The sequence below is a fragment of the Erpetoichthys calabaricus genome, chromosome 14 (assembly GCF_900747795.2).
Source record: "Erpetoichthys calabaricus chromosome 14, fErpCal1.3, whole genome shotgun sequence".
Lineage (NCBI taxonomy): Eukaryota > Metazoa > Chordata > Cladistia > Polypteriformes > Polypteridae > Erpetoichthys > Erpetoichthys calabaricus.
This window is the reverse complement of record NC_041407.2, coordinates 58,392,054-58,411,309: the sequence shown is the minus strand read 5'-3', so window position 1 is coordinate 58,411,309 and position 19,256 is coordinate 58,392,054. Positions and strand designations below refer to the sequence as shown.

Genomic DNA, 19,256 nt, shown 5'->3' with positions numbered 1-19,256 from the left:
CCAGGTCCTATTCAGGCAACATCAGGCATAAAGCAGCAACAATCATGAATGGGATATCAGCCCATTACAATGCACAATTAAGCTACGTCTTTGGGATCAGGGAGGAACACCAGAGCAGAGCACCATGAAGAAGATCTCTCACAAACACAAATAGATCATGCAAACTCCACAAAAACTGATATCACATTACAATGTAATCCTAGTTTTGTGGAGCTATCATATAGCTGCACTTTTCATTGTGCCACAGTGCAGTTGAAATGGGCATCATGCCATTAACTGAATGCTTAGAGGAACACTGATCACTTGCAAAAATGACAATGATAAGTGATGTTCCATTTGTATTGTCAACTAGATTTAGGGTATTACCCTCAGTTTTCCTCCATTTACCATGTGAATCCACTAGCAGCAAAACACTTTTACCACAATTGTTGGTTTATCAACTGTATTTCTACTACAAATTGTTCCCTTTTTGCATATTAATAATGCTGAACAAAACACACTCTTATCTAGATATAAAATGGTTTTAAAGCAGTTATTAGGATAGATATTAGGATTCAACACTAATAGCCTAATTTGTTAACAGCACCAAAATACCTTTTCCTAGATTCTGATGCTAAAAAAGGGAAAAGTTGAGCTATTTCGAGTATCTAGCTGAACTGCACCTGGACACCTCACTCACTAAGCGAATCAGGGAAACTTCACATGGAGGAGGCTGTGTTGCAGAACTAAGATATGGTGGAAGGATTACATCTCTTTGCTAGACCAAGTATTCTCTAGAAGGTGCCTAGAAATTGGAAAGTTTGTTACTACTACTACTACTACAAAGCAAGGTAAAACTTTACATAAGATCATATGGAGTCATATGGAGTACCAATATTCTAATAAAATTGAATGATTTACTTCTTTACATTGAAGATATATAGTTACAATAACTGCTTATTCATAACATATGGTTATTTCTGCTACTCTTACAGTTGGTACTTCAGTCAAGCTTTAGGAAGCAGCCAAAATCAAAGGAGTATGTGGCAATTCACTTGCCAAAAAATGTTTTATTTGAATTATGGTCAGTGGCTGGAGCACATTCAAGCTCTAGAGTTCCCGGTCCATAGCAGGATGACAAGTTATATACTGCAAAGTATTTATATAAATCTTGTAAATACAGTATTAAGTGGCTTTGGACTTTGCACATTTTGTATATAACTTATAGAAAAACTAAACAAAGCAATACCCTTAGGCTTAGCTCTGTTCAATGTAATTCAGACCACAACAGATAGAAATGTTGCTACCCGATGGGTATGAATTTCAGCCCAGTCTACCTCTGTGAAACTTGCATATATTTTCCTTTCTACATCCTAAAGACATTGCTTTCGGTTGTTTGATCATTCCTGTTTGTCCCCTTCTGTGTGAGTGAGCCCTTCTTTGTATTGGTGTCTTGTCTGCAGTTTACTGAACTCCACTTCTCTGCAAATTGGATCATTTGATTCAGTATATGAATGGATATTTTCTTCAATTGTAAAATATCATTCAAAGTCATGCCAAAAATATTTTACATTGAGCTTGAAAACAATTTTACACTCTCACATTTCACTACAGAAGAAATAATATGGCATTTATTGCATTTTTCAGGTGGTGAAAGTCCAAGAACATCAAACATACAACTTCTCTAGAACAAATAACAAATGTCAAGTCTATTTTTTATATAAAGTTATGTTTTATTGTTATAAAAAATTATACATGTTTATGAATAAATGCAGAAATCGGTATAATATAAGGATGCATCAATTTAACAAACTATTTCCAATGGATTAGGTTTCAATAGTTTCCACACTAAATGCAAGTGTCACACCAGAGATAATTGCTTTTATTAGAGTATTTTTTTTTTGCAAAGTTAAAATATATTCTTGGCACGTGGCATGACATAACCAAACCTTACTTTTGAAAAATAACACAGAAATGCTCTAAGAATCAGAGTCAATTATTATATTTGCCACAGCTCTTTCTTATTTAATTCACAAGTATCTGCTTAATTTGACATTTACATTTTCACATTAAATTGGTTTTGAAACTGCATTCCTAGTTTGCAGTGTCTCAGTTTCAAATAGCGTATTTTAAGGTGAAAATGAACTGCAAAGGTCTTTGGTTTTATGTTTTTTTTTTTTCTTTAATCATGTCTTTGCAGAAGCAAAGGTTACTTTAGTGATCTCCGTGTCCTGTTGGAAGCGAGTAATAATAACATTGCGTCAACATAGTGATTAGACTGCCGCAGTATATAACAACTGGTACCATTTTTCAAGAACCTAGCCGATAGGAATTATAAACAGAAGCCATTTCAATATTCCTTTCAAAAGATACCTAACTGCATTGCTAAACAATACAACCCATTGCTCCCTAAGATAATTACACAGACTAGGTTAAACAATCCAGACATTACTTTTATTGTATTAAAAACACACCGAATTATTATTCATATTGATAATGAATTGTTTTGCAATGTTACATTTCCATGTAAAACTGCAATATGATTAGACAATACACTACTGTTGATTGTTTAATCTAATATTATACCACGAAACAGGACTGTGAATACTTAAATGTTATGCAACTATATATTTAGCCACATTATGTGAACATGAGCCATGATGATTTGAAAGATCATGGACATCTGTAAGACTGCACAGGAATGTGGCCCATTCAAAGAATAGTCATTATGGGAACTGCCAAGAAGGGATACAAGTACCAAAACCAAAAGCCACACAAGGAATTCTGTTGAAAATGAATTAGAAATTAACAACAAGAAGCCTTTGGACAGGTCATGAGAACATCTCTGGAACAAGAAGTCCCAACAGAAAGAAGAAAACAGAAAAACAGGAAGAAAACACTGAGCATATCTGAACAGTGTGGGCAATTGTTGGCAGAGTAAAATGACTCCATTGAATCAGACACAGGCAGCTGCACAGGGTTAGTTTGTGCACTTATAACAACAAAAAAAAAATCCTGTTTTGTCTCAAAATGATCTGGACGGTTGTGGTCTATACATAGTTATTGTCTGTTTTTTCACCTGTATTATTATCATTCTTTAATTTAATATTAGTTATTGTATCAGTATGCTGCTGCTGAAGACTGTGAATTTCCCATTGGGATTAATAAAGTATCTATCTATCTATCTATCTATCTACTTCTGTCAACCGTATGTCACCCAGAAGAGGGCTTCCATGTAGGGTTGCTTTATTTTTTCCTTTTCTGTCACTAAATGTACAGTCATAGAAAGGTTAGGAACATTGTCAGTTCACTCACCCTCTTTATTGCTGTATTGTTAAAACACACTCACACTCATCCCTGTGGTGTTGTCGCAATGCAACTTTCTGTCTCTGAATAATTAAAAAAGCTAAATGTACTAGAGTCCTTCCATTGACATTTATATGTAACAGTGCCTGGCCAGTTTAGAGCAGAACCTGAAAGCAAGAAGAACTGTTTTGGTCTGGGCCCTACTTTATTCTCTATTTTAGTGTCCTTGTCTTTCTAGGTTGCATGTAAGCAACAAGTAGTTACAGAAGTAAAATAACTTTGTTCCAGCATGTTCATGTTGCATATAAACTCACATGTCCTCTGGCTGTTAGCAACTAATAGGCGGTGCAACAGCCAGACTTGGGCCTTTATAATCTGTGAGGCTGCCAGACCTGATATGCTGTACTTTCTCTCACCACAAACATCTATTTTGCTAACAAAGGTATCATTGTTAATTTTTTTATATTTTAAATTTCTAACAATTTTATTTTGATCCAATCATTTATTTAGGTAGGAAATATGGCAGTTAATAGTGTTGAACAAATACATAAAGTCAAACCTGCTAGCTTGCACAACCTACTTATAATTAATACAGCCTGATTTGGAAGCTCATCAAAACATCTAAAAAATTCAGTATTATTAATATTTTAAGTCTGACACTATGCTTGGAGTACAGTTTAAAAAAAAAAAAAAAAAAGCTAAATGCAAAAAAAACATTACTTCAATGGATATACAGCAGAAAGCAGCCTGTACTATACCAGAAGCACATCATGCTGTTCCGTATTTGACGTCTTCAAAAGCTTGCTTGAGATCCAAGTCTCATCATCACACTAAAAGGGAGAATCCGTTGCTATAGTGATTCAAACTCGGGAGATGACAGCACATGGCAATAACAAAGGCAATTCCTTTCTCTCAGATCAAATAATAAAACTAGGCTGTGGATTCCCTTTTTAAGGTAAGCAATAACATGTTTTATAGCAAGAAGTCTAAAATTCATTAAACCTGTTTGGCACCAAAGTTCAAGAAAAAAAACACTTTCTAAATAATATATTATACTGGAAAACATTTATGAACATAACAGTACTTTCTTTAAGTGGCTCTTTGCTGTAAGAATCTAGATATAACAAAAATGATTTAAGATAGTGATGTCATAAAAAAAAAAATTATACATATTATACTATAGTACAGTCAGTTTAAATTTTAAAACAAATACAGCATCCTTAAAGCCATGTTCAAATAAGCCGGGAAATGCTACTGGAAAGGAAATCCTCATAGCTCATGCGCACTGTCCCGGTCATCCTCTGGTCCTTCTCTCGGAATGCATCAGTCATGCTGTGTATCTGGGTACAAACTTGAATGAAGCGATCTAATTGAATGGTATTTGAACTTCCTCTCTGGCTGTACCGAGACACTAAAGCCTGGGTAAACTGTGGGCTGAGATTATAGCCCATTTGTGAAAGTGCTGAAAAGACACAAATACAGAGATGACATGATGTTTTTTCTTAAACATTATATACTGTTGCTTTGACATACTTGGTTGGTAGCAGAGGATCACAATACATCTGTAATTGTAACTTGAGCTAATAAAAAAATATCATTTTTAAACATTTTTGTTCATTCACAAAACTAATTTAATTCTGAAATAATGTTTTCATGTCACACTTTCCCACTGTGAATAACACAAGATGTTTATGGGCATTGATCCAGAAGCACACCAAAATATAAGTACTTTATATCAAAATATAGGCACTTATGACTAAAGAGAGGAAATGTACACTTCTGTTTCTGCATCAGTATGAACTTTTTTGAATTACTCTTCTCTCAAGTGTTCTCTGAAATGTGTGTTAGAATGGTTTCATTTTTTTTAACATTATTTTAAAGTAATAACCCTAATAACAATAACAATACTTCTCTAGACTTTATGTAATGCAATGACATTTTTATTTTGGAGTGCAAAGACAAAAAGTATAGTGAATATACACTGCTGGCCATTAAAACTGCAATACTAAGAAAGACATGAGTGATTTTTACATGTCAGGTTAATTATGATACATGGCATACATCATTAGAAATACAGCTGAGTCATGCATGAGGAAAACACAATAGTCATTATTTGGTGTCTAGCTTTGAAGTGATGCAGCTTGCTATCTCAAGCCTTACAAAAGACAACTAGCCCACGATAGGGAATCCATTCGGGAGCCCGGGATTCCTGGACATTTTTCATTCCCAGGAATGAAACTGCTGTAATTCCCGGGAAAACAGGAACGGCCAAGCTCGCTTATACAGCGTGTAAAAGTGTAAAAAAATCGATCAAGAAATGACAGTTATAGTTGAAAATAATTAAGGTGGCACCATTGCTGCAGCTTGTACTTCATCAAACAACAGCTTTGAACAGCAACTTGAAATTGCAATGCTTCAGTCTGTTGCATCCGCATTATCTGTGCCAAGAAACTTGCCATCACAGAATGATGACAAGAAACTGGATGCATCAGTAAAAGCTGAAATGGCAGTGTTTCAGAGCAACGGTAAGCGCGGGCGTTGTTTAGAACAAGTGTATCAGTACCTGATGATTGTGCCGCCTACTTCAGTGGAGGCAGAGCGTGCTTTCTCAGCGGCTTACGTACTTCTGCACGACCGCATGCTCAAAGCGCTATCCACACAGGGAGAAACCGGGAAGCGAAACCACAATCTTCCACAGTCTCCCTTACTGCAAAGCAGCAGCACTACCACTGCACCACCTGTGAGAACATTGTGTTTTCTACGCTTTTATTACCACAACTAAAGATATATGTACTTATATGACAGCATGAACTGCTTGTAGATAAAGTTAGTCTTTTATTTGTGTCAACATATTGCAGTAGTTTTATTAAAAATAAGTGTTGGTCGTTCTAAAACCGTTCACAGGTGAGATGCCCGTGCACTGTGTCATCCCCGGGAGCTGGAGATTCCCGAATTCCCAGGAAAGGATAAACCCATCCAGGAATGGATTCCCTAGCCCATAATAACTTTCCCAAGTTTCCAAAAAGGTATCATTTGCACTTCTCTTATTTACCTCTAGTTTCTCAGCTTTGCTAACAATAAAAATGAATAACACAGCATGAACAACATACAGGTAAAATTCTGTTACAACGAATATCTTTACAACGAAATTTTCATTACAACAAAGTATTTTTATGGTCCCAACAGTTTCCCCATATGACACAAGTCTATAGAAATCTTGTTACTAAGAAATACATTCAGCAGATACTTTCATTACAACGAAGTGCCCAAAAGACCATGAAATGCCTGAATGGACATCCACAGAGTAGTTAGTTCTGTGGTCGCAACTCAGTTGTGCACAACGATCCCCAAACAAAAACATTGTACATTTTTTTTTTTTACTTTCCTCGTACTGTTTTTTTGCGGTTTGCTTTCAGTGGTTTTCAGCGATACCTTTTGCTTATTGTTCGTCAACATTAGAAAAACATCCATAGGAATTTAACTCATTGTCACCCTCCTATAGAGATGACAGGCACAAAAAAACGATAACATTTCATATTAAGGAAAAAAAAAACTTTACATTTTTGTGGCTCTCAATTCCGCAAAATAAGAAGAAAAATCTCGGGTTTTACTTTAAAAAAGCAGTTTTTATGTGGTTCAGTGATTCTTGTTCAAGAAACATTTCTATTAATACGGCACTCATTCAAGGTTTCTAAACTCTCTTGGGACCTTCCCCAACTGGACAACACACCGAAGAGCGTCCCCAAGTGCGATCACCGCGTCTGTGGAAGACACTTTATACATTGCCGGGGCAACAGCAGGCTCACAGCTCTACTGTGGCTTGCCACCGAAACAAACAGAAAAGATCTCGATGGGTGATGCAAGGAACATTGTAAATGCAGGGAACAGTATTACTTGGCCACAACCCTGCCTGACTGCTGTGTCTGTGTATAGGAGAGTGGCAGATCACACTACAATAAATAACTGTGCTGCTCCCGTTTCAAGCTGAATAAAAGCTGGTTTTGCTGAAGTACTGAGACTCAGCCTCGTGTTTTGGGGTGTAAGACAGGGACTTATAGCGCAACCACAATCTCTTATGAATTGCTTCTGTTGCGCCTCACTACACCGCTGTGAGCCTGCTGTTGCCCTGCCCTGGACAAACAATCTTCCACAGACTCGGCAATCACACTTTGGGATGCACTTTGGCGTGTCGCCCCATTGGGTAGGGGGTGGTGGGATCCCAAGAGAGTTCATAAACCTCACAATATGAAGAAGAAAAGGATGATTCAGCTTCTGATTGATAACTGTGCACAAGATGCTTCCACATTTAGATAATGTTTGTGTTGAATTCCTCCTTCAACTGCACAGCAGTGCTTCAGCCACTGAATTTGGGAATCATTCACACCCTGAAAGTGTATTTTCGCAAGGAAATGCCGAGAAAAATTCTCATCAGCATAACTTGTACACAGAAGGAGATTAAAATTAACATGAAAGAAGCTATTGAAATGACTGCAAACGCCTGGACGCAAGTTAAAGAAAGCACTACAGCAACAAATACAGAATCTCATTACTACGAAATTTTCATTACAACTAAATATTTTTGAGGTCCCTGGCAGTTTGTTGTAATGGAATTTTACCTGTATTGTATTAAACAGCACATGCTTTATGACAGAAAGAAGAAAATGTTTTAACAGGATAGTCTTCAAAAAGGCAAAAATAAAGGTTAAAAAACAGAACATTAAGTGTAAATGTTTTATTATACAAGATGGCAAGAATGCTTATTCCAACTCAATGTCAACCTTATGGTACATAGACAGACAGATTTGGAAAGTTTGCCGGAAACAGATCAAACATTTCTTTGCAAACCTTTCAAATAGCAGGAAGAGCACAATCAAAAGATCAACTGTTTTATTACTTTTTAGGTCAATAAATTCTAACAATTTTTCTGTAATGTTTCAACTACTAGTCACACTCACCTTGGTGAAGTTCACTACCACTTATGTTCCCTGATCTATCGCGATCAAACTGCTGGAACATGGCTTTCCACTGCTGTAAAGATCTCCACAATTCAGAAAAGCCAAACAAATCAATTCTTCCTGAGTGGCTTCTGTCAAATATATCTATAAAAAATAATATGTGGGTATAATCAGGGAATTGAAAAAATATGTAAGTATTTGAAGTAATACCATTCCTTCATACATATCAAATGTAAACTAGGACTCACTCATCATCATTAAGCATGTCTCATCATTGAAAGTAGACCAATTTGAGTTAACCAGTGCCTGTCTGAGCTCTTTCTGAGTAATGTATCCACTGTGGTCTGTGTCCACTGTCTGAAACCACTGCATTGCTTCTGGACTCACACCTGGAGGTATGTTACCTAAAAGAACAATTTATTCAATCATTATAAATCAGTCAAATTCTCTTTACTGTCATCGTAGCCATATAAAAGTACACCAAAGCTGTGGCGTGTTACAACAAAAGAAAGCATACACTGTGACATATTTTACAACAAAGTCCAGAAGACAGCACAGTACAAAACAGGGTGCCATACAGTAACACAAATAAATTAAGTTGTTACGTTATTAAACAAAGTTAATATACTAACCTACTTTCAAAAACTAGAATACAAGCAAAGTTAATGATTCAAAGGAAGATGAATTACTTAAAGAATTATTTTAAAAAAAAAAAAAAAAAAAAAAAAAAAAAAGGTTTATTACCAAGGACAATTCCAAAGTAACAACCACATGCACTACCTGCAGGCACTTGCTGACCATAAGGTCCTCCTTGTCCGTAACCACCATATGGACCACCAGGTACCTGCCCTCCAAATTGTGGTCCTCCAGTAGCTGCTCCACTATATGGTCCTCCAGGAGCTGCTCCACCTGTACCCGAAGAAACATATGTACCAAAAGACCCACCAGAGGCGGGACCTCCTCCATAACCACCACCACTCTGGAAACTTGGTCCACCATATTGGCCACCAGGAGGTGCGGAGCCACCAAATGGACTACTGCCATAAGGGCCGCCAGGTGGGGCCTGCCCTTGATAGTAACTACCTCCAGGGGGTTGTCTAGCCATTCCTGGATACCCCTATAAGAAAAATAAAATAAACAGGAAGGGTAAATCATTAAAAGTCAAATGTCTAGAGTAGTCTTAGGACTTTATAACCAAAAAATGACACTGCTGATGAGATAACCGTCTTTACAGTTTCAAGTTGGCACACAAACTTTTGAATTAAGATGTGAAACAAACTATTTTAATAGTTTTAGAACAAGTAAATTCATATTATACTTAGCACCTTTACAGCTTGAGAATTCCCCAATGATTCTGAAACAAATATAAAGTAACTGAGTAACTCATTTATAAGTTCAACAATTACAAATATTATTTTCAACAGGAACAACAGCAAGGAGGGGCTATTAGGTTGAGACATTTTTCCTCTACAAACAAGAACTTAAGGAGATGTTACTTGTATATTGACCTACTCAAAACCAAGTGATGTATATTCACATGCAAATACCATAACATAACATAACATAAGGAATAAATAACTATGATGCTAATTGTTCTTTTGCTACTTATATCCTTTAATTTGAATCATAATTTGTCCTTAGCGCTGCTTTACACCTCATAAGAAGTCAACCTCCACTAGGTTGCTTACCTCCTTTACACCATGCATTAATATACACTTCCTGTTATCTACTCAAAATTGGAAAACACTTGACCATGTCAGAAAAACATGTATTTATCAAGCATCTCAGGAGAAGGAAAACAGTTTTAACTGCTTAAAAATTCTCAGAGTGACACAAATTTGGTCCTACTGTTAGAAGTAAGAGTAACAGCATTTGATCAATTTTCCAAATTTTAGGAAACTACTCCTAACTTTAGCAGGTTTTATTAGAGCTCATGGGCTGTTCTGACACGCTATGAGCTGCCAAAAGTTGGCATTCAGGCAAGAATCGGCACACAAATCCCAGGGAAGGCAAAATGTTTAGGAAATACTGGACAACAATGAACTCGTGAAAAAAATATTAATTTAACAAAGATAGAAAATTATTCGTAATAAACCTTGTATGTCACATGATTGCTCCATCCACAAGGAGAAGCCATGTGCTGTCAGCTAAAATGAAAGTGTTAGTAACATTATATGAAAAAACCCAGCCGCAGGGAATGCACAAACCAGTGTGTTTCTTCGTGCCGGTCCCAAGCCCGGATAAATGGGGAGGGTTACGTCAGGAAGGGCATCTGGTGTAAAATTTTGCCAAATCAATATGCGGACAACTAGTGCTGGGCGGTATGACAAATTCTATATCACGGTATTTTTCAAAATTATACCGGTTTCATGGTATTTGACGGTATTTCTTCCCATGCATGAGTGGATGTTAACCACATTTTCTACTGCAATTACTGCAGTAGACTGGCTAAGAATAACCTATTCCATTGTCAAGATAATTATACATTGTACAAAAAAACATTTTAATGTGCACACAAGTATTAATACAGGTTTGCATGGCCCCATAAAGTGATAGTTTTCAAGGGGGTGGCACGAATGAAGAGAAGGAATCACATTACATGACAGACAAAATATAGAACCTTTTTATTGAACAAATTTTGCAAACAACTTAAACTAGAATTTTGACAACATATTTTCAACCATCCAAAGATGCTTTTAGACTTAGTAAAATATCCAGAGGTGCTTGTCAAAAGTTGTATTGCACTGAACATGTCTTAGAAAAGTAATAAATAGTAAATATTTTTTTGCAAACCAATTACACTTTCTGTTAATGTTAACAATATCTGTTCACGGACACGTTACGTTAGCTATATGGATTGTAATGGCGTTGGTTATCTCAATCCACCGCTTGCTTTTTTTGTCATAGGCAGTACCTCTAGCAAACGTGTCTACAAATGACGTCTGACTCGAGTGTCCTCTAGCTTTTTCAGTTTTACCCGAGGACGTGGAGGGTGCCAATCTTAGTTCCATACATTCATGGTACTCCAAAGCATGTTTGCGACTAAGGTGTTGCAGCAAATTGCTTGTGTTGCCGCCTCCGGCGACAACTTTAGCTCCACAACATTTGCAGCAAATAATTGTTTGGTCCACATCCAACCTTTTAAAACCAAAGTATCTCCAGACAACAGACACGGCTCCTTTTTTCAGCAAAAGTTCATCTGTGTCATCATGTTCAACTTTATCGTCTGTACAGCTTCAGTTTCGGAATGTTCCCTGTCCATTTTCACCGCTCAATACCTCCTCTAACACATGTAGTTCAAGGGCAACAGACAACTCAGCAAAAAGACAACTCGGCGACAGACAACTCGGCGAAAACAGAAGTGGGCGACAGACAGCTCGGCAAAAGGACAACTCGGCGACATCCTTTACCAGTTAGGTTCAAAGAGATTTTTTAATGATATTTAAATAACAACGTAGGGCACCGGAAAATCCACAGAATCGCCTGCTTTATGAGAGTCCCAATACGTTGAGAGTAAAGATATTCCTTAAGCCGTACTCACAGGTCACCTTTTCTATTCTAAATATCGTTATCATACGATTACAATCAATACAATTTATATAAAGGATTATAAATTTTGGTTGCAGAAGATAATGTAAGATAGAGTTTGTTCCATCTGCAGAATAAAGTTCGTTCACCAATTATATAAATTTATTTTCAACATTTTAACACTAGAATTACCAGAGTCTACGAAAAAACTCGTAGATCCAGCCCACTTTAAAACCGTTCTCACCTCTCTTTTGTCTTCTAAATGTGCCGATTAAGACGAGCAGCAAAAAGCTGGCTATTCCATCCCCCACCATCGCCAAATGTTCACTAAGTTTTCCCAGCTCATGCCTTGTTTGATTATCTGGGAGTGACTGAACTGACGTTTTAGAGTGGAATAACAGATCGTTATTTGGAACACACACGCATTTCATGTGTGTTCTGTTTCTACAGTAATCTGTGTAAACACATTGTTAAAACAGAAAATTTTTCATATTTTAGTAATAAATGTTACAAAATGTAGGCATAAACTATAGAATGTATGAAGCCTGACGGCCAAACATCAAATAAACACTTTCACAAAAGGTTCAAGGATGTAACAACACCTTCCGTGGCATAGTGCTAAGATTTGCTGACTCAGAGCATGGCAGCTCTGCCGCGCTGTAGAGACTCAAGTTCGATTCCCTGCCGGGGAGGAAGTGTTTTTTTTTTTCTTTGTAGCCTCAAACGGACATAAAATGTATAAATTGGTATGCACTGTAAATCATTAAGTTTAAAATGTCGATCACGGTTATTTCTGTTGATTAATTCATGCTTTTTTACTCAGAGTCAGAACAGGAACTTATTCAACTTCTGATCTGACTCTAAGTAACAGCGCCAGTATAAATCACACCCAATCTGACGCTGTTCGTTTTCAAATAATATTGCATTAATTCGACGATGTTTTTTGATTGGTACTATTTGCATCATAAAATGATTTCTTCAAAACGTCACATGTATTTGTTTTGAGATAGTGAATAGAGCTACAAATTACAGGTGCTTGTTCAGTGTAATAGGAACCATAGCACAGAGAGCTGTGTACACTGCAACAAGTACACATGTCGTAAATGTAAGAAGGGCGCTCCTTGGGTGAGCTATAGCACGTCTTTATGTGAAAACTGCAGTGTCAGATGGGGAGTGTCTGGTGATTGCATATAGCGCTGAACTTACTGATCTTTACTATGCTTTCCTCTGCATGTCCTGGAGTACAAAAGAAACGGCATACAGCAACATGTGGGGACTGGCAAAATTGGGGGAAAAAAAACACTCGGTCGTATATATCGTGATACACTGCAGAGCTACAGCATGTCTTTATGTGAAAACAGTAGTGTCAGATGGGGTAGGGAAGGTTCCTGAATACAAAGCTAACCTTTACAAATATAAATTACACCGGCTCTTACAGACTGAAATCAAATGTATCTTTTTATTATAAAATAGTAAAAATAAGAGCAGTTCACTTCTCAAAAGACAATTGTGCAGGATCGAACTCATGACCTTTTGATTCCCAGTCAGCAACTGATACTGTTGCGCTACGGGGCCGTCATAGTAGCCGAGTGTCAATGTCGCACACAAAGGCGGCTTTTTTTTTTTCTGCAGTTATATTTTTCAATAAAAGCGCACTTGTTCTGTTATATTTGTACCTTTCGTGAAAGTGTTTCTTTGATAATTGGACTTCAGGCTTCATATATTATATAGTTTATGCCTACATTTTGTCATTTACTACTAGAATATGAAAAACGTTTCTGTTTCAAAAATGTGTTTACACAGATTACTGTAGAAACGGAACACACATGTGTTCCAAATAATGATCTATTATTTCCACTCTAAAACTCCACTTCACTCCCAAATAATCAATCAAGGCATGAGCTGGGAGAAGTTCGTGCACGTTCTAAGTTGGTGGGGGGATGGAATAGTCGGCTGTTTGCAGCTTGTCTTTATCTGCACACTTAGAGGACAAAGGACGCTGGCGGAGAGGTGCAAACGGATTTAAGAAGCGATTTAAGGTGGGACGGATCTACAAGTTTTTTCGTAGGCTCTGGTAATTCTAGTGTTAAATCACATTGTCATTTAAATATAATTTAAAAATCTCTTTGAACCTAACTATTACCTAACTGGCAAAGGATGTAGCCGAGTTGTATTTCGCCAAGTTGTTTCGTTGGCGAATTCGTCTTTTTGCCGACTTGCCACCGAACCAACGCATGTACTCCGTTGCATGCGTGTTTAGCGGTGTAGCAGTGAAAAAGGTCCACCCATAAACAGTTTCCCGTTGTACCACGTTCCGAAAATTGTTTAGGCTATTTAAACCGGAAATTGGGCTACAGCTGGCCGAAGAAAATGAAGGAGAAGAAGAGGGGGGAGACATGTCCGGAGGTAGGAGGAGAGGAGGAAAGTAAAGAGAGTGGAACTGAAGGCCTAAGAGAAGGTTTATGGATGTGGTGAGAGAGGACATGCAGGTGATGGGTGTAACAGAACAAGATGCAGTGGACAGAAAGATATGGAAGAAGATGATCCGCTGTGGCAACACCTAACGGGAGCAGCCGAAAGAAGAAGTAACATTATATGCAAAAATGCAGCTTTGCAATACCAATACTTTGGATATGTCACAATCAAGAATCAACCGTTTTGAATTTTGCACCAGTCTTTAAACACCCTTACAACGTGTAAGATAATACATAGATTTACAAATTTTCCTACCATGTAAGGTAATGTTAAAGAAGGCTGCATTCAAGCAAATTGGCACACAATAAAGATCACTGCTCAAAGTGTGCATATGCATGCATATGTGAATTGCAAGCAATATCACAGTATCAACTGTAGTGTGTCATGAATGCAACCTGCGTTGTAGTAGCCAGTATATTACCCTGAAGGGAAGAAGGGCTAGGTGGGTGATAGCAAAATGTTATGCAGGTACGCTGAGCTCTGCATTCCAAAAACCCCTTGAACATTCCTATTATATATTACAAGCCTGGGAGGGTTCAAGAAGGCTGACAGCATTGGATAAGTACAGTCTCACAGAAAAAAAAAAGAGTGGGATCACAGAGACAGGCATGGCATGGCACAGTGAAAGATGACAGGGACACTGGAAGAGTGAATTAGACTTCATAAAGCAAACAGCAGCCATGTAACTATTACTTTCCAAGGTGTTTCAGGTGGCCATAAAAGCAAAAAGGTGATTCATCTTAAAGTACAGCTATGGATCACCCAACCATTTGTTTGTTGACCTGGCTTTATCCAGAGCCAGGCTGTGGGGAAGCTGAAGCCTGTCCAAGCAAGCACAAGGCACAAAGTAGGAACAATCCCTGGAGTATTCATTGAATAAATGTGCCCAATTTCCAGCTTTACATTAGAACAATCTAGATGAGAACAGGCCATTCAGCCCAACAAATCTCGCCAGTCCTATCCACTTATTTCTTCCAAAAAAACATCAAGTCGAGCTCTGAAAGTCCCTAAAGTCTTACTGTCTACCACACTACTCGGTGTGTCTATTGTTCTTTGTGTAAAGAAAAACGTCCCACTGTTTGTGCGAAATTTACCCTTAACAAGTTTCCAACTGTGTCCACGTGTTCCTGATGAACTCATTTTAAAATAACAGTCTCGATCCACTGTACCAATTCCCTTCATAATTTTAAACACTTCAATCATGTCACTTCTTTTCCTTCAACTGTACAGACTCAGCTCTTTATATAAGCTTTTAATATTTCCTCACAATTCAATCCCTGCAGCCCTGGAATCAGCCTAGTCGCTCTTATCTGGACCTTCTCTAATGCTGCTATGTCCTTTTTGTAGCCTGGAGACCAAAACTGCACACAGTATTCCAGATGAGTCCTCATTAGTGCATTATAAAGCTTGATCATAACCTCCTTGGACTTGTACTCCACACATCATGCTATATAAACTAGCATTCTGTTTGCCTTCTTAATGGCTTCTGAACACTGTCGGGAAGTCAATAGGTGAAGAGTCCATTACAACTCCTAAATCTTTCTCATAAGATGAACGCTTGATTTTCGGACCGCCCATTGTGTATTAAAATCTAACATAACATAGTAACATTTACTCTCATTTGGTGTAACTTGGGGCAATTTCTTCTTCTTTAACTTATTACTAATTTGAATATAATTATTATTATTGTCATGTGGTGAGAGAGGACATGCAGGTGATGGGTGTAACAGAACAAGATGCAGTGGACAGAAAGATATGGAAGAAAACTACAAAAAGTCATCATGAGTTACAGTTTGCAGCTTGGGGTGTCGTAAGATTGTGACATCATTCATTCTCAAACGTGAATGCTGAATACTAGCTGGGAGTAAGAATAGGAAGTTTCATGAATACTTTTATATCTCACTCTGAGGTAGGAGAATTCTTATCCTAGTAAGACTTAAAGAAATTCCTTGGACTGATTCTGATAACACTCGATAAATATGATACCTGATCATAAGACTGTGATCAGATGACTCACACCACATTCAGATGTGGTCAGAAATGTCTTATCAAATTTTCCAAGCACCCTGGAAACTGTCAATATGTGCTTTCACTCTATCTATATACTATTTTGTGAAACACATCCCAGTTATTAAATGTTTAAAAAATGGCTCACAGGCTGGTCATCTGCATGAAAGCACATACAGAAACCAATTAGTGAGTGGGACAACACCACAGTATCATTGCAGAATAACCAGGTAGGCTGAGTTTCCACATTCAGGGCAAAAATATATAGATTCTGAGAAATCCAGTGATTAGTTCTGGGAAACTTCATAAACATGCATCTGAAATAAAACAAGAATCGGGATCAGGTTGTTTACTGTTGCTAGTGGAAAAGCAAAATTTCTCCCCATCCATTAAACCTGTTTTTTCCCTGGGTAGTAGTTTTGCAGCACATGATTAAGTTCACTAGAGTGAGGCATGAATTTAGCCGCCTGAAAAAAAGTAAAATCTTAAAGATGTCAATAAAACACAAAAAGCGAAGTTCTCGGTTGCATAAAAAACTCCTTTGACCGCACCATTTAAACAAAAACAGACAACCGTCAATGACTTCTTTTAAGAGTTTATCGATGCTTGAAGGAAAGTAACAATAACTAGGGCATTTTCCAAGACACTTCAAATCGCAGGAGACAGTTCTCAACAGGTCTTCGGATAAAATTAATTAAAATCGCGTTTATACAGTACGCAAAATTATCTTCTATAAATGCGCATGCCGTTTTCGTTTAATGTTGTGTTAGAAACCTGCATGCATCCATCCATCCACCTCCGTACCCGGCAATATCTACTTGGGCTTTGCACGGGGAATGTGGCGTAGGTCGGGCACATTCAGGCACACACCCACACTCACGGCAAAGTCAAATCAAATTAACACCTATGACTTTCGGACCCAGTTGGAATACCGGCAGTGTCTCTTTATGTAATTCTGATGCATCAGCAAAGCAGTTAAAGTAACAAATATCTGTCCCTTTCAGCCCTTCGCTGAACTACAACTCTACAATTACTTCTAAATTATTAACGCCAATTTTACTTTAAGTCAGTAGTTACCGTTCAGATTTCAGGTGACTTTAAGCGTATTAGAGACCACCTCTGCATGGATCGCTTAGATGCTATAACTAAAATAATGTATATAACTTGTAGCAAACAATTTTCAAAGCCAAGTAATATAGGAAAAAACTGTCGTGCTTTATTTACTTGTACCATGTTTTAAAACCCTTATTCTCGAGGACAAAAAAAACACCCCTAACAATACCACGATTTACGAGAAACAAACACACTGCACTGACTAAAACTTATAATATGACAGTCATTGCAATGCGTAGTATTAAACTCAAATACGTGTTTTAATAAAGAGTTTGCTTTGAAACCCGGAAGATCTACGGCTTACCTGCCCAAACGGAAAACTAGCCATTTCTGAAATGACGTCCCTATGACTCGACTAAGACTTGCTCGATAGTTCCGCCCATCCAAAGTAGCAATTGGTTGGTTGTGACGTCTGTTTCATTGTAACGTTCTGTACTACGATTAGTATGCAGAGATTGGTGGGTAGTTAAGCCCAAATATGTAAAGCCAAGGCTGTTGTTTAGTGGGCGTTGCCACCGAGGAGTTTCTCAATTTTTATGCGATTAAAAAGTAATTAAATAAACCCGATCGACGCCGAACGTGTTACTTTTTATTTTTTTATTTAATACCCGCAACCAAAATATTGCAGTGAACTACAATCGATCAGGGCGATGCTGACTCATAGTTCCGGAGACCTGGGCCAGGTCATTTTCATTACGAGCACAGTAAAAGTATAGGTTAGTTTGTTTGGTGACCTTATACTGGCTCAGTAAGATTGGTTTCTGCCTTGCGTCAGGTGGCACACCCAATAATGGAAAATGCGGATTCATAAAAAAGAAAAGTATAAACATAAAAATGAACAATACACAGACCTCCAAAGATTAGCATTTTGTTGCTTGTCTCCGTATTGCAATACAATGAGGCAGTAATTCCGAACCTTTTCACATCCAGGACTACTTTTCCAGCTACATATAAGTTGTGGGCCACCAGCTTAAATGTAATGTAGCAATACCATAAATCTTTAATTGATTTTATTCAATAGACGGAGATACTTTTTAATCTGAGGACCCAAAATAAGAAGTCATTATCAACAATGGCACACACGAAGAGGATTATTTCCATAAATAAACAAATAATAATAATAATCATAATAAAACGGTGATTTTGTGTTCCATTGAAGTATATTTCTTACATATTACTTAAAGACAAAAGTGGAAAGCAAATATATTGTTAAAAAAACAGTAAGTACCTTTCAAAATATGGAAGAGATTCCTGAGGAATATCACTGCGAGTATAAATGCTCAGTGTTAAGTAAATCTGAGAAAAAGAAATTCTTTGTAATGAGAGCTTCTCGAGGATAGAAAGGACAATATAAATGACCTCTTAGTCTCTTGTCTTATGGCGATGCAGGATAAGAAATGAAGTATTAAAAATAAATAATAAATGCTGTTTATTTACTTTGTCCTAATTAATGTTTTTAGTAAAGTTTTTCAGATGAGCGCCACCGTTAACAATACGTTTTTGTAAATAAATTCACAAATAGTTAACCATTTCAGTTTTAATCTGACAATTCACTAAACTACTTTAAAAGTTGTATCACGCAGCTAAATTATTACTAACAAATTTTTGCTCATTGGATGTATTTTATTTGGGAAACAGGATCAATCTTGATAAAAAAAAAACCTGACGAACAATGTGGTTTGAAATGTTTAATCTTACCGGTTTACAGAGTGCTGAACTGTCAAAGGCTCAGCTCTATAGCCTGTGTCACCCTTTTTATATTTTTTGGTGTTCCTACAGTTCTCAGTGATCCAACAAATACGCCCTTCACACTGCCAGTAGGCTGAGATTTATTGGACCACTATAAAATATTGTGGCAAGAAGCACGCTAAATGTATGGCAAAACTTCTTATC

The 19,256-nt window shown here is 37.3% G+C and overlaps 1 protein-coding gene across 1 annotated transcript; it reads right to left on the bottom strand.

Annotated features, from left to right (window-relative positions):
- Positions 1 to 1,691: 1,691 nt before the first annotated feature.
- pef1 (penta-EF-hand domain containing 1) lies at positions 1,692 to 17,739 on the bottom strand. Its single transcript, XM_028818665.2, has 5 exons — positions 17,668 to 17,739; positions 9,021 to 9,357; positions 8,489 to 8,644; positions 8,241 to 8,384; positions 1,692 to 4,747 (listed from the first exon to the last, which is right to left on the bottom strand). Exons 1-5 carry the CDS (start codon positions 17,689 to 17,691, stop codon positions 4,518 to 4,520), a joined length of 891 nt encoding a protein of 296 aa, XP_028674498.1. The 5' UTR covers positions 17,692 to 17,739; the 3' UTR covers positions 1,692 to 4,517.
- Between the last annotated feature and the right edge of the window lie 1,517 nt (positions 17,740 to 19,256).